Here is a 14,389-nt window from a genome sequence, read left to right as displayed (position 1 = left end):
AAGATCAAAATAACATCAGGATCTCTAGATCAAAATCAGAATGTTGGACTAAACTTGGAAATAAACCAAAAGCCTGCACTATTGATGGAGCAGGGGCTTAAAAGTATCAAAGGAGCAGACTCTGTATAAACTTAAAGGGAAATTCTATATATCCCAGAAGGCAAAAGTGACTGCAATTCCGTTGGGATTAGCTTTCCCTCTCCTGCTATAAATAGGCTTGCACACACAAAGTCAGGCAGATCTAAGAGAATTCTTAGTGGTGGAAAGAACAGAAAATCCACAGGTAGAAAAGTGACTGTTTCCCAGTGGCAGGAGACCAGAATAACCAGCTTTATTCTGAGGACACATACACTTAGTTTTTTTTCATAGATCTTGGCTATAAAGAACACTTTGGTCACTTTCTGTATAGCTTTCACAATTTCTGTGTTGAAACACGGGCCACTGTTCCCAGGTCACCAGCTGGTTTTATCCATCACTCTGGCCCATCTCCCTAGAGACAATGAGCAATGGAAGAGATCAGAGGGTTTAAACCACTTAGGACTCTTAAGATAATAGACAGAAACAAAGTACAAAACTGAGGAAAATCACAATAAGCAAATAATAGTGAAAATATATTTTGTCTTAAAGAGCTCCACAGCTTGGTTTTACTACTCCCATGCAGAGGATAAATTAAATGGGTTCTCTCTCTCCACTAAAAGTAAGTGGCAGCTTTCAATTCAAATGTGAGATGGTAATTTCCTGGCTTAGAAAAAGGTCTTATTGCAAATCTCAGACCAAAAATGTTGCAGAGCAGGCATTTCTAACCGTTGTCCCAGAAACCATGGGGAAAACCCTGAAAATTACTACTGAAATTCATAGTTGTATAAATTGTGAATAGCAATGAATGCCAAAACTGTTGAAAACTAAAGTGAAGTTGATTAGGAAATAAGATGTATGGTGAAGTAGCCTAAATCACTACTAATCCAGTATTTTTCAAAGCCAATGATTCAATGACATCTAATCTTTAAGCATGCTCAAAGAGAATAAAACTCAGCACAGCTCTCCTGGCACTCTCCAAAAGCTTTTGGAAACTTGTGTTTGAGAGACTCCGCATATTCCAGCCTTGACTCTCAGCCTGCCAAACCTGATTGCCTCTCCCCACCCCCAAAAAAACCCTTCACTTGTACACTTAGTCTAGTTTTACAAGTTTTTTTACAATGCTACAACATCTTTTTCAGGGTGCAGAGTTAGTTGAACTGGGGTTTGAAGTCAACACTGAGAAGGAAATAAGTCTTCTTCAAAACATACACTAGTTATCCAAGCTAACTCAATATATTATGTTTACATAATTTTGAAGGTTACTGAATTTTAATGCCATGGGATTTGTGGCTCCTCTTCTGGCCAGGATGGTTTAGCCCTGGCATGACATACTCCTGCTAATGTAGAGATTATTATATTAAAATCCTACACCACTCTGCAAGATAACTCATCACAAAACTACTGGGAATCATGCAGGCAGGAGGTGAGCATCCCTTAATGTGATAGATTTTCATCACAAGCATTGACATCCAAGCCACAGTGCAATGAAGATTTGAAGATACCCTGAAGAATTCTTTCTGCCTAAGTACCGCCACAGAAATAAGATAACCCTAATTTCAGAAAATTTAATGTCTCTTCAGCTTCATTGAACTGGACATATTTCCTTATGCAGCGGCCAAAGCTGAAACCTAGAAATGTTGGAATGAAAATTTAGAAATCCCTCTAGGACAGCAATCTGTCTGTAATTCAGAAGGGCCAGCAGAGCTTAACATTGTATAGCTACCTATTTCGACCACTGCCTTCACACATCCATGAATGGTATATTAAAGGGGAAGGGAAACAATAAGGAGGGTAGCTGCACCTGGCTCTCTGTTCTCCGCAGTACACAGAAATTGCAGAGAAACAAGATCCAAGAGTTAATAATGTCAGTGTGTTCACTTAGGGCAGGCAGTGAGGCATTTTCCCAAAGGAAGTTTCATCTGATGTATTTTCTGTTTTGAACAATCCTAATTATTTTTCAGTAATTCTAGTTGACTAGAAATAAATTCGTTTTTTAGCTCACTTTGAAATAAACAGAAATAGAAGAGTTGGAACAGAAACTTTCAAGACAAGCCCAGTAAAAACACACTATATAGAAGTTTATTGTCTGAATCATTCAGCTTCTGGCAGAATTGTCATAAGCCAACTGTAAACTTTAGCGTTTACAATCAACAACCAAAAAGGATTAAGGAAGATTGCAAGACTCCATTAAATGTAACAAAGTAAAAAAACTATGTTGCATTTCATTACTTCTGTAATTTTTTTGCCTCCGAATTTTGTATGTCTAACTTTCCCTCCACATAGGACACATTATTTCACATCAATGAAATGGGGAGTGGAGCACCTCTTGTATGAAGATAGGCTGAGTAAGTTGGGGCTGTTCAGCCTGGAGAAGAGAAGGCTGTGTGGAGACCTCATAGCAGCCTTCCAGTATCTGAAGGGGGCCTACAAGGATGCTGGGGAGGGACTATCCATCAGGGACTGTAGTGACAGGAGAAGGGGTAATGGGTTAAAACTTAAACAGGGGAAGTTTAGATTGGATCTAAGGAAGAAATTCTTTACTGTTAGGGTGGTGAGGCACTGGAATGGGTTGCCCAGGGAGGTTGTGAATGCTCCATCCTTGGTGTTGTTCAAGGCCAGGTTGGATGAGGCCTTGGGTGGCATGGTTTAGTGTGAGGTGTCCCTGCCCATGGCAGGGGGGTTGGAACTGGATGATCTTAAGGTCCTTTCCAACCCTAACTATTCTATGATTCTATGATCAATAATTCTTTAGCAATTTAAATTGGGAGAACATTCTTTCTGAAAGAAAATATTTATCTACCTATTTTACTGCCTTTTTATGACTTTCTCACCATTACCTATGAGGCTGTCTGGCACCAATGTTTTCAAAGAGGAGCAACTCTTGGTTTTGTGGAAAGTATTATATCATAATGCTTGCTGCTAATTTTGTTAGTATGAGTAGCAGCAATCTAACATCTGTACTCCCTGGCCAAGGACAGGCCAATTATAGACACTCGCTATGTACATACAGAATGAAAAGATAGTCTTCTCCCCCATGATTTTCAGTCAATGGCATTCAGCATGACTGATGGGACAGGCTTCATTCAGCAAGCCCATCCAGCACATGTAACTTTACTTCACAAGTATGTTCATGTAGCTTGGCTACATGATGAGGGAGGAGCAAAGACATTCCTCAGAAAGAAACTGGCAATGCACAAGCCCCCAGAACACATTCCACCTGTGCTGCCCGTGTTTCAAAGGCTCTCCAGAGAGAAAGGTGACATGAATAGTTTTGGAAGTCTGCATCTTCTTTAGTCATGCAGTCACAGAGCCGCAGGGATGCCAGTGTTACAGCCACTCAACGGATGCACATTCAGCCATGGGACTATGGTGCCTTCAAGAAAGTAGCTAGGAGCAAGATGTCAAAATCATTCAGAATACCAGAGAGACAATGAATAGACAAGTTCCTACAGAAAAGGATCCTGGCATTGTTACAGATCATAAAATGAACATAAGTCACTGATGCTGTCTTGCAAAAACTGCCAAAACCAGAATGTCATACCAGGGTATAAAAACAAGAGTGCAGTCAACAAGACACTTAGAGCAATCTTCTCCTTGCAATATCCACTCAGAAAGTCCCCTGCTGGAATACTGAGTGTGGATTTGGGTACCACATCTCAAGAAAGACTGGAGCAAATGGCAGGGATTTAGAAACTGTGAAAGACATGAAAAGAGGTTGGCCTAAAAAAAAAGAAGAAAGAGAGAGGCTGTAGCAGACAGGTAGGAAAAAACCCACTTTCAAGAGGCTTTCTAGACACAGCAATAAGTAATAGGCTTAAACTGCAAAAAGAAAAGATAGAGTTTAGACCTTAAGAAAGTGTTAAAAACAATTAACAGTAAATAAATAAGCAGAGATGGTCATGAAATCTTCAATCTTGGAAGGCTTTTAGAAGAGGCTAGGCAAATATCTCCTGACACAGTGATGATGACCTCTTGAGTTTCTTCTGGCCCTGAGATATCATAAACCAGCCTATTCTCTCCCTGGACTCCTCTCAGGAGATAAGGATTTATAGGAAGCAGACTGAATAGGTTGTATAAATTACATATAAAACCATAATAATACCATGTCTCTAACCACCTCTCTTAAGGCACTCAGGAGAGAAGGCTGCAGGGAGAAGGCAGTGCATTGACCGAACTGTTCTAGAGGAGAAAACTGAACCTTCAAGTGATAAACTGGTCACTGCTTCTCTAAATAAAAAAACCCAGTTTAAATCTGTCGGCATAGCAACGCACCAAATTGTGTTTGATATCTTCTAACAGAATAGTCTGCAGTAAAATCTAGAGCACTGGGTAGATGGTAGGAGTGGAGTTCACTACCGGGAAGAAAGAATACAAAAGGGAAGACAAAAGTGAAGAACACAAAGAATGCTTTTATTAACTGCTGCTCAAAGCTGCACAGCTTCTCTGCTCTGATAGCATGCTGTAACCCACAGAGAAGGTAAAATGCATAATGACCTGTTCACAGCATAACGCATTGCAAAGAAACATACAAAGCTTAGCAGCTCTGGTTGTTACTGTGGCACTTCCTGCAGGCTGGCTGAAACTCAGTCAAGGTTTTTTCTATCATTTCATTTTTAAAACCAAAGAATTTAAAAAGAATTGGGTCTGCTCACTTGCTTGTACCAAACTTGCAAAATTGCTGCTTTAAGACACCCTTTATTGGGTATTTCTAACTCAGGTTTGTTTCCTATCTAGGACCCTGATCAAACTGTCCAGCAGCCAATAATCAATATACCAGACAAAACACTATAAACTCCAGAGGGTAACAAAAAACTCCCCCACATGGACATCTGCTATTGCTACTAAACCAGAATATATTTCTGTATATATTCAGCACTAGCAGAAAAGAGTAAGACTGAGCAAGGTATCTTCTCACCTAGTAAAGAAAATAATGTGCTCCTGAACATGAGCTAAAATAAACTTAATCAAGAAGGCTGCTGCTAAATAGTCCAGGGTGACAGGGTCAGGTTCAAACAACTTCAACAGCAAAAGCAGGAGTCATCTATTTTATTATGCATCTTGCATTCACATAGTAAGGGCATCATTAAATGTAAGAGGGAATATCAATGTTGCCTTGAATGCAAGATGAAAAATTTGAATATAGCATTTAAACTGTTCTCCCTTTTTTCAAGGATGATGTGTTGAGTCATTTAAATGGGAGGAAAAATATCCCCAGGAGCAGCGGATAAATGAAGTAAGCCACATCAATGCTTTAAATGCTCTTCGGAATTCTGCAACCAGTGAGAGCACTAAAACATCCCTATGACACATGCCACAACAGCCCACAATGCATCTGCACAAAATTATTGGTGGTATGTCACCTACCTTAAAGCATCCTCAAAAGTCATGCTTCCTAACCAGCTCACTGCTACTATTTGAGGCAAACATGTAGCCCTTTAGCAAGGTTCCCTACTGAATCTGCTTGTGAAGCGCCAAACAAATGTTTATAACCATTCTGCTGGGAGACTGGTTATAAACTCAAATATGAGCTGAAGGCATGGAAGAAAAATCAGGAAACAACCCAACAGAACTGAGAGTGGATGGGGTATGTGGAAAATGAGGAGAGGACCTTGGATAAACCTCAGTGCAGCATCATGGGTGAGACGCACTACCACTTAACTACACTAGGAGAACATTTCCGCATGGGGAGAGGGGAAGGGTGAAAGCAAAAATACAAGGAAGAATAATAATATTAATTCAGTTTATCTCCTGTCATTGATTTTATGAATACTTCTGCTCTGTGCTTGGGAACCACAGATGTTTCTCTTAAGTCAGGATATCTGCAAAGTCTGAAGAGGAGTGAGAGAGTTTCGGTAGTGCCATATCTTCCAGAATCTGAAGAGATCCTATTAACTCCTCTGCAAAATACTAAGCAGGAAAATATTTATTTCCCAAATGATGAACAATATGGTAACTTGCAGATGCTTTCATTTCAACAAAGCTGAATGTTCTGATAACTATAAGACATACTACTCACAAAAACATCTCTATTACACACACACACACTGATTTGTTCAGGGCATTTAAAACGTGTCAGTGTAAAAAGACATGTAATTGGATGATTTGATCATTCTGTGTGTGTGTAGCTAATATACATACATGTTCAAGAAGTGTAGGAAGCAAGACAGGTATGGAAAGTTTCTATATTTATTCATATTAGAAAATACAAAATCATCAACTGCTCAATATTCTGTTTCTCGTCTTGAAAAAAGACATCAGACACCTCACAAAGTATCAGTCACAGAGCAGAGATAGTAAGATCCCCTTCTACATATTATTTTACCAGACACAAGGAATACTGTCCTAAGTTGGAACAGATATGTAAATTTATAAAAGCACACAGCATTTTCACCTACACACAGGCGTATTCATAAACTTTATCTAGGCTGAGATATGAAACAGGCTTTCATGTATTTTGGCTTGAAAACTACTTACATTCAACATGATGTCAAAATAAAACGAACTAGATGAAAAGAGTGATATGTAACAAGGATAAAAGGAAATAAAAAATTAGGAGAATAGCAAACACAGACACACACATCATCCACTTTGAAGGGAAAATGGAGAGGAAGGGTGAGACTTCCCAAAGAAGCCTTCAAACAAAGCCAGAGGGATAATTAGGAAGTTCATCAGTCAATAAAGACACCTACATACAGTTTCTGCTCATTAGTCAGAAGTTGCCATCTTGTTTTCCAAAAAGATGGCTTTAACTTTTCCATTTCACAGTGATCAATAAATGCACCAACTGGTTCGTACCGGATTCCACTGACAAACATGAACACTAGTCTAATTTGCACATCATAACCTAGGACATTAGATATCAAACTTGATGAAATTCAAGTGGAACAGAAAAACCTCTTCTAGTTTTGTTTAGCTGCAAATACTTAAATGAAATATTCACTACCATGTCTGCAGAATAATTTGGAAGCTTTCTCCTCCATTCAGTAGTCAATGGACCATTAAAATGAGAATAATGTGGCTTCCTCTGAGTGTTCCACCACTCTACTACTGCAGCAGGATGAGACTTCACGGACTCTAGGAGAGATATTTTCCTGTCAGTCCTTAGTGTGTCTCGAAAAAAAACATTGACAACTTTCTCTGATGTGATAAATACAAGGGAATTTTGGGCAAGCAATATTCCAGACTCTCTTCTTCCTTTCATCTACTGCTGCAAATCTTAGGCATTCTGTGGGACGACATTCATTATGGAGATAAAGATAAAAATGATATTGGGTGTAACCCCACATTTTAAACCTAACAGGAAAACCTGCCTGTGGCCAGTTTACAGGAATGCTGATACAATACATTTTGACATTCCGCAGGTCCTCTGCAACAATATAACTGAAGACACTTCCTGGTCTTCAACTGTTTTCAGCCCTCTCCAGTGCAACCAGGCTTTCTAATTTCGCTATGAATTTCAGCTGAAGAACTTTCCTCCTTTTGTCAATGTCTATTCAAAACTGCTCTTCAGCTTCTGCTGAAGAAAGACTACTGCTGTGTGCTCCTTGTTTCTTTTTGTTTCTATCATAAAGTCAGCATTATAAAACACAATTAAAGCAGCAGCAATATTATGAGAATTTGAAGATATAGGCTCCATTAAGTCTTACGTGTACAAACATTTTCAATGAAATTTTAATGAAAATAGGTTTCGGAACAATTTCTACTTATTTTCACTTAATTGCTAGCTAATGGGATCTCTTGGCACGTCGCTCTATGTGTTCTAAGGTTTCTTTCTAAGGAAAAGATAACATTCTGAATTATCTTAGAGAAGCTCTCAGGACTGACAGTAAGAGACACCTTCTCATGGTAGTGTCTGACTTTTTGCAGTAGAGTGGTTTGAACAAGTGCCATGAAAATTACCATTTACTCCCATTATTCACCACCAATTTTATGGCCAGTTTCAATGCCCTTGTTACAGCTCTCTAGGACTACCACAGTATAGATAACGTTCTTAGAAAGATGAAGACAGAGTGAAAGACAAAATATTCAGCTTGTAAAGGTCACCAAGTGAGCAGAATAAGGAAATTCATGGAAGACTTATTGAAATGATTCAATAGTTATTATCCAGTCAGGTGTACTCTTAGCAAACATTTTACTAAGGCTTAATTTTACCAACCTTGATCAAGCTTAGCTAATCACAAGCTTTTTCGTATGTACAAATACTGAAAGAAGAGCTGACAAAAGTAAGCAGCACTTTTAAAGGACTTTTCAATATTGCTCTTGTTTACATGATACTCTGCTAATTGCTTTGTTCTTAGCTTGAATCCTATGCTTCAGAAGAAACTTTGAGGATAACTGACTAAAGAATAATTTGCAGTGGTTCAGTTTTGGATGCCCACAATGATTCTGTATATTCTCTGATAGTAATGTACAAGATGGCAATATCATTATAAACCTACTAGTGATGATTTCAACAGTTACGCTCTATGAAATGCCACTATCTATACACTTGTTTCGATAAATCTGGGTAATGGATACCCAGAGGGTCAAACAGTTCCTGACCCTCCGGATGGTTAAAGACTCTCAGCAGTACAGTCTGAATATGCCATCTTTATTTTAGTCTCCTACAATCACTTAAGCAAAAAGAGATATACATGGTGGGCTCGGTTGTTTTTTTGTTTTGGTTTGGTTTTGGTTTTTTTCAAAGAGAAGTCTCCATTTGTTATCATTGTTATCATTTGCTTTTAATCAAGCAACTGTAATTTTTATTCTTTAAAGGCAAAGACAATAATTTCTACCACTTCTGACACAACCTATTTGGAATTCAGAATGACGAGGAAGGCAATTAACTGACATTTTTCTACATAATAATATAAGTTAGGGCTCTAAGGCTTTGTCTACACTAGGGAAATTTAGTCGAGCTTCTCACCATTGCTGACACTGGCTTGGCCAAGGCACTGATAGGAATATTCAAGGTCTAATGCAGACAAACTCACCAGCCTCAAAAATTGCTGTCAGCAATTAATGTTTGGAACAGAACAGGAATAGCATTCACAGGCATGAATATCTCTACACAAGTAATTTAAAAACTCATGGGTAAGACTCACTCCCTCTTTGAAGGAAATATTTAACAAGCCTACTGTTTAACCAAAAATATGCCCAAATAATGTCACTATCCTTCCTTAATTCTTTTACTTTGTTATAGCCTCCATTTCTTTAAAATATATTTTAACTTTGATTAGTCTACTCCTGAAATGTTTCTTACAATTAAGAATCCTTTAAAATATTATTTTTGAATAAAACCAGGAAGTTGAATGCTTGAATTATTTTCTGAGAATGTAATTTTTTTATCAGCATTACTGTAAATATACCCTAAAAGATGCTTTATAATATGAATTCCTCACAACACAAATCTGTATTTTTGGTGCCCATCATCACAGTTGCACAATAATTAGAAGCTACTCCTCCACCTGAGTGGCGCTTTTAAACTAAACTTTTTCTATTTAAAAAATAAATCATTAAAACACCGCTGGAAGGAATATGGTTACAAATGAGGATATTGGCAGAAATCCAGTGTTATTGGGAAGGTAGGATATTCACACTAGTCCCACTGCCAGTGGTGATTAATTAAAAGCCGTTAGATACCTGAAGCACTAATAGTTCATTCAATATGATTCCCATTGCAGGAATGACCTGCTTTTGCTGACAAGATATTTATGTGGGGGAAAAGAAAAACAAAAAGGAAAATGAAAATCATGATAGCAAAGCTCAAAGAGACAAAGATAGAAATGCTCATGTTTTATTTACAGTCCCAGCTTTTCGTCTCGTGGTTTGCATATCAGGAGAAGTGATTCCTGTCTCCAAAGTATAGCTAATCAAGAAATCCACACAATCAGATGGTAGAACTGCAGAGATCTGAGGCTAAAACCCCTGTGACTATAGAGTAACAGAAAGGTAATGGAAAAGCAAATGAATGCAGAGAATCTGGAAGATGGCAATGGAAAAGATTGAGGAATGATGAAAATGCCAAGTGGTGAGAGAAAAAACCCAATTCTCCAACCCTTCACAAGTTTATCTGTTGGTGCTACAGATTTTGTTCACAGCAGATGCTTCAATTTTCTTGCAAACAGTGCAGAATTTGGCAGTCATGAATGAAAGACATCTTGCCATAGCATGAAGGATTTAAAATGATTTGCAATCTTTACATTTGTCTGAAGCTGTTTGAATCCTAAATTATACAAGAGAACACCTTCCACAAAGTCCAGTTCCTATGATATGCACATGGAGAGATAAATCTTTCCCGTCAGTCACGCATTCTTCTGACACCTGCTCTCCAGATGTTGAATGAGCATCATGTTGCATACTAAATAACTATTGTATTGTCAATTAATATATTTTCACCTACATAACACAAAATTTGATTTTGAGATCTTTCTTTCTACATAACTGGCAGAAATTTAGGATTAATAATGCACCATCTTTAGTGAGGCAAGCCTATACAATCACCAGATTACACTGAATCAAGAGAAACAAAACATCCAAAACACCTTACAGTCTGTGTGCTAAGAAAAAGCTAATAGATGCCATAAGAACATGGTGCTGAATTTTGTCTCTAACAATCTGTGACGTTCTATAAAACCAGTCTGTATTTCTACTTTATATAAAACTGATAATATGAACCACAAGGAACAACGTAGGTATCAGGACACCCCACCAACCCCACCTCACCCAGCTGTACGTAAAAATAAAATACATCATCAGTGCTCTAATGTGTTTTTGCTCTTGGGTCAGCGAATCTGAGTTTCTAGCAATTAGGTTGTGAACACATACAGTTAAGCTACACAAAGATTCAAAATCCAAGTAATGAACCCAAACAAAGACCACATTTGTGGGAGTTCATACTACTTTATATACGTACCCCTGAATAAAGTCTCTTATTTTCAGATGTTTAACTAAACTAAAACAAAAAATAACATCAACTGAGTCAAAATAGGACTCTTCAGTCAATGGGGTGAGCCACTAAAAAAGGCTTATTAGTCAGAATCAAACCCAGATTGTGTGAATTAGACATTTTTAACTTACTTTGTTACTGCTTTGCCAATTACATATTAATTTAGTTAATATAATGTGATCTTATCTTCTTTCTGCAAATCTTTGGAAATTACCTGAATAGGCCTTCAAACATCAGGCAAAGGGAGCAAAGGGTAAGTTCAGTTGTACCTAACATGTTCTTAAATCTAAGGAAATAAGTTTAGAACAGCACACTGGTAAAGAGTTCACAGCTTTGCATTTACTCGACTTACTTGTGTAGATAAGCGCATGTTTCTAGCACAAGAATACGATTGCTACTCCACCTTAAAAGCACATTTTACCTTGATTCAAATTTTCACTGATGGAGGCAAGACAAAAATGCTTTAATTTGAGTTAGCAAAATAAATTTTGGATCAAACTTATTCAGACTAAGTCACTTCTATCCCAACAAAGATGAGTTCAAATTGTAGACAAGGGTTCCTAAGCATTTAATGCGTATTAATCAGATTTTCTCAAGAGAAGTTGTTCCTCAACATAGTGCCAGTGTGAAATAGATAAATAAAAGATTAGGTAAATCGTTATCTCACACAAATTGAGAAACTCATCATGTAATGCCGAACTAGAAGTAAATAAATTATTTACCTGAACTATTTTGAACTATATCACTACTAGTTCAATACCTGTCATGTGATATTCATTTAGTAAAAACCTTAATGTTCTCTCCTTTAGAGAATACCAGCCTCAGATACCTACCTGACATTAGTTTTGCAAACGAATTTTAGAGAGGAAGGTCTTGCTGAAACCCCTTCAGCACGTGTGCACTGAAGTCCCACAGGACTATAACATGCTCCTTCTCCCTGAGCCTTCTCTTTGACAGGGAGAAAGGATGACATGAGCATTCACCCACCCTGGTGTTCCGCTTGTCCTTCTCAGCATCCTGCGTTATATGTCTTGGGACCATCCTGAACTGACGGCTTGAAGACTTCAAGTCTGAGGCCAAGACTCTGCCCTCCCTGCCCTAAAGAAACTGGTAGGCGGCACTTGAGAGAAAAATGCAATGGCTTTTTTGTTAAGGCACTTGGTGGACTAAGGAAAACCAGATTAAATTCCTGGCTTCCAATGGATGTTTTTCACCACCCTGAGCAACCACCTATGCCTTAGTACAAAACCTCCTGCCCCACACAAACCTGTTTTGAGACTGTATGTGTTAATATTTGACAGATGCTATGCTAAGGCACCACTTCCATAAGTACACAGTGCAGGAAGCAGGTCAGAGCTCACAATGATGTTTGAGAGAAGGGCTATATATCACGCTGATGAACCGTAGCTTCTGTCTTCTTTCACATCATCTTTTATACCTTGTGCAATCTGTTCATGCGTTTAGTATTTCTATTACTAGTATTACATGTCTATTTTCACAAAATTTGTCCCTAACATTATAGAAGATAAAGCTATCACAGTTTTATTGACTGAGCAGACATCTACATACGTTTTCCATTACTATTATGCCATGTAGGCTGAAGAATTGACAGATTTAACTAAGTAGAAATGGAGAAATACAGAAAAAGAAAACAGGAAAGGAAAATGACTCAGCCAAACCTGCAACCCTGCAGGTTTCTAGATATCCTATAATCTTTAAAGTTTGCATAATAGAACCGAGCCCTAAGGCTATCACTTCAGTATTTTCACTTGAACATAATCCTTAGCAGAATGCATTCAACAAACTGGAGCTATGTGTATCATGTTCAAAAACTGTAGATGAGGCCCTCAGTGATATGCTTTAGAAATGGACTTAGCGGTGCTGGGGGAATGGTTGGACTTGATGATCTTGAAGGTCTTTTCCAACCTAGCTGATTCAATTGAAGGTAAAAATCCACCTTCCTTTTGACAAGGAAACACAAAACTTTAGTTGGTATACAGAAAAGCATGCCAAGCAATGATTAATGAGCATTTGCCTAATGAAATGGCTTCTAGTGGTAGAATGAGGCCTCCATGCCTAATTAGCAAATATTAATCTGCTTGAATTAATCAACTGTAAGAAAAATGATTCTATAAAATAATGGCTTAGAAAACTTAAAGCAAATACTACCCGCAGCCTGTACAAAAGATTTTTTGGTAATCATATGCTGCTGACAATTCATCAGCTTTAACAAGGTAGAGAGAAAGAAGAACTGACCTCCCGAGGACAGATGATTCTCTTGGGACGTGGTGCCTCTTGTTGCAACTGATACACTGTCAAACACAAAAATGTACAGATCATTAGAAGACGGCAACACACATAAACTTTTATTCAGATGAGTCTTTTTAGCCAGGGGCTGCAAAGGAAAATGCAAATGTAAAGAAAAGGACAGGAAACGGAAGGATTTCAGTGTAGCTAAGTCATTTACATGAAAATTGGTTGTTGACCTGCACACTAACAGAACTGATTGCTAGTTTAATTTTAGAAGTGTTATCTCCTTTTGTACTCATTATTACATCTCTATAACAGGGAAGACCAGCTAGAAAGATTTATTAGGTGTATCTCAGGATAAAACCTTACTTTTGCATATACCATGCTGTAACAACTCAAGAACAGATTGCATACCAGTAACACCAGTACTTTTTTGGATAGGCCATGAAAAAGTTCAGCATGTTTGCAAGGGTTCACCACAGTTTCATAATTTATTTCAAGATCTGCTAGCAATTACTGCCTGCAAGCAAGCATTCTTTTCAAAGCAATTATGCCCTATTCAAATGGCCCTGGATCAATTTTGTGAATCTTCTGAGGGCTGGAATAGAGAGACCTGAGGCTAGGGGTAGTCGCTGAATCCTGGCCCCTAGCCTCTTCACTGCATGCATTTAATGAGATCCTTTCCTTCCTTTCCACTCCAGAGTCGTGAGAAGAAGCTGACATGCAATGACAGTAATCAATTCCAGCACAGACAGACTGTCTCTCTGTAACTCCAGTAAAAATCCCAGAGGTTTGGCTTGCCTCCCTCGAGAAAGGCCGTCTGTACACTGACCTTCTTGTATTTGGAAAGATCATATCGTGCCTATGAATTCTTTTAAAAGACCGAGTTTCTAGGACAGGGCTCTTCACAAGGCTTGTGAAGCTCAGAATTATGCTCTGAAAGGTGGTAGATTATGGCAGGAATATAAATGCCTGTAGGTTTTACAAACACAGAAGCCCTGTTGCATAAAGTGAATTGAAATGATGTGTTACTTCTCAACATCTTCTTCCACCTTCTGCACCTTCTCTTTAAATGGGGCTAGGAGCAGTGAAATGCGAAAAGTGAAGTCCTCAGCTTGCTCCCAGGTTTGT

The 14,389-nt window shown here is 38.3% G+C and overlaps 1 protein-coding gene across 1 annotated transcript in view; it reads right to left on the bottom strand.

The window, feature by feature from the left end:
* The window catches only part of CHN2 (chimerin 2), a 168,158-nt gene that overhangs the window by 74,468 nt on the left and 79,301 nt on the right, over nucleotides 1-14,389 (bottom strand). Inside the window, exon 3 of the mRNA XM_080610893.1 lies at nucleotides 13,265-13,320. Within this exon, the coding sequence (XP_080467019.1) occupies nucleotides 13,265-13,320 (56 nt within the window). The remainder of the gene's footprint in view (nucleotides 1-13,264; nucleotides 13,321-14,389) is intronic.

The sequence above is a fragment of the Psittacula echo genome (genome assembly GCF_963264785.1).
Source record: "Psittacula echo genome assembly, chromosome: 2".
NCBI classification, from domain to species: Eukaryota; Metazoa; Chordata; class Aves; order Psittaciformes; family Psittacidae; genus Psittacula; species Psittacula echo.
This window is presented reverse-complemented; position numbering and strand designations above follow the sequence as displayed.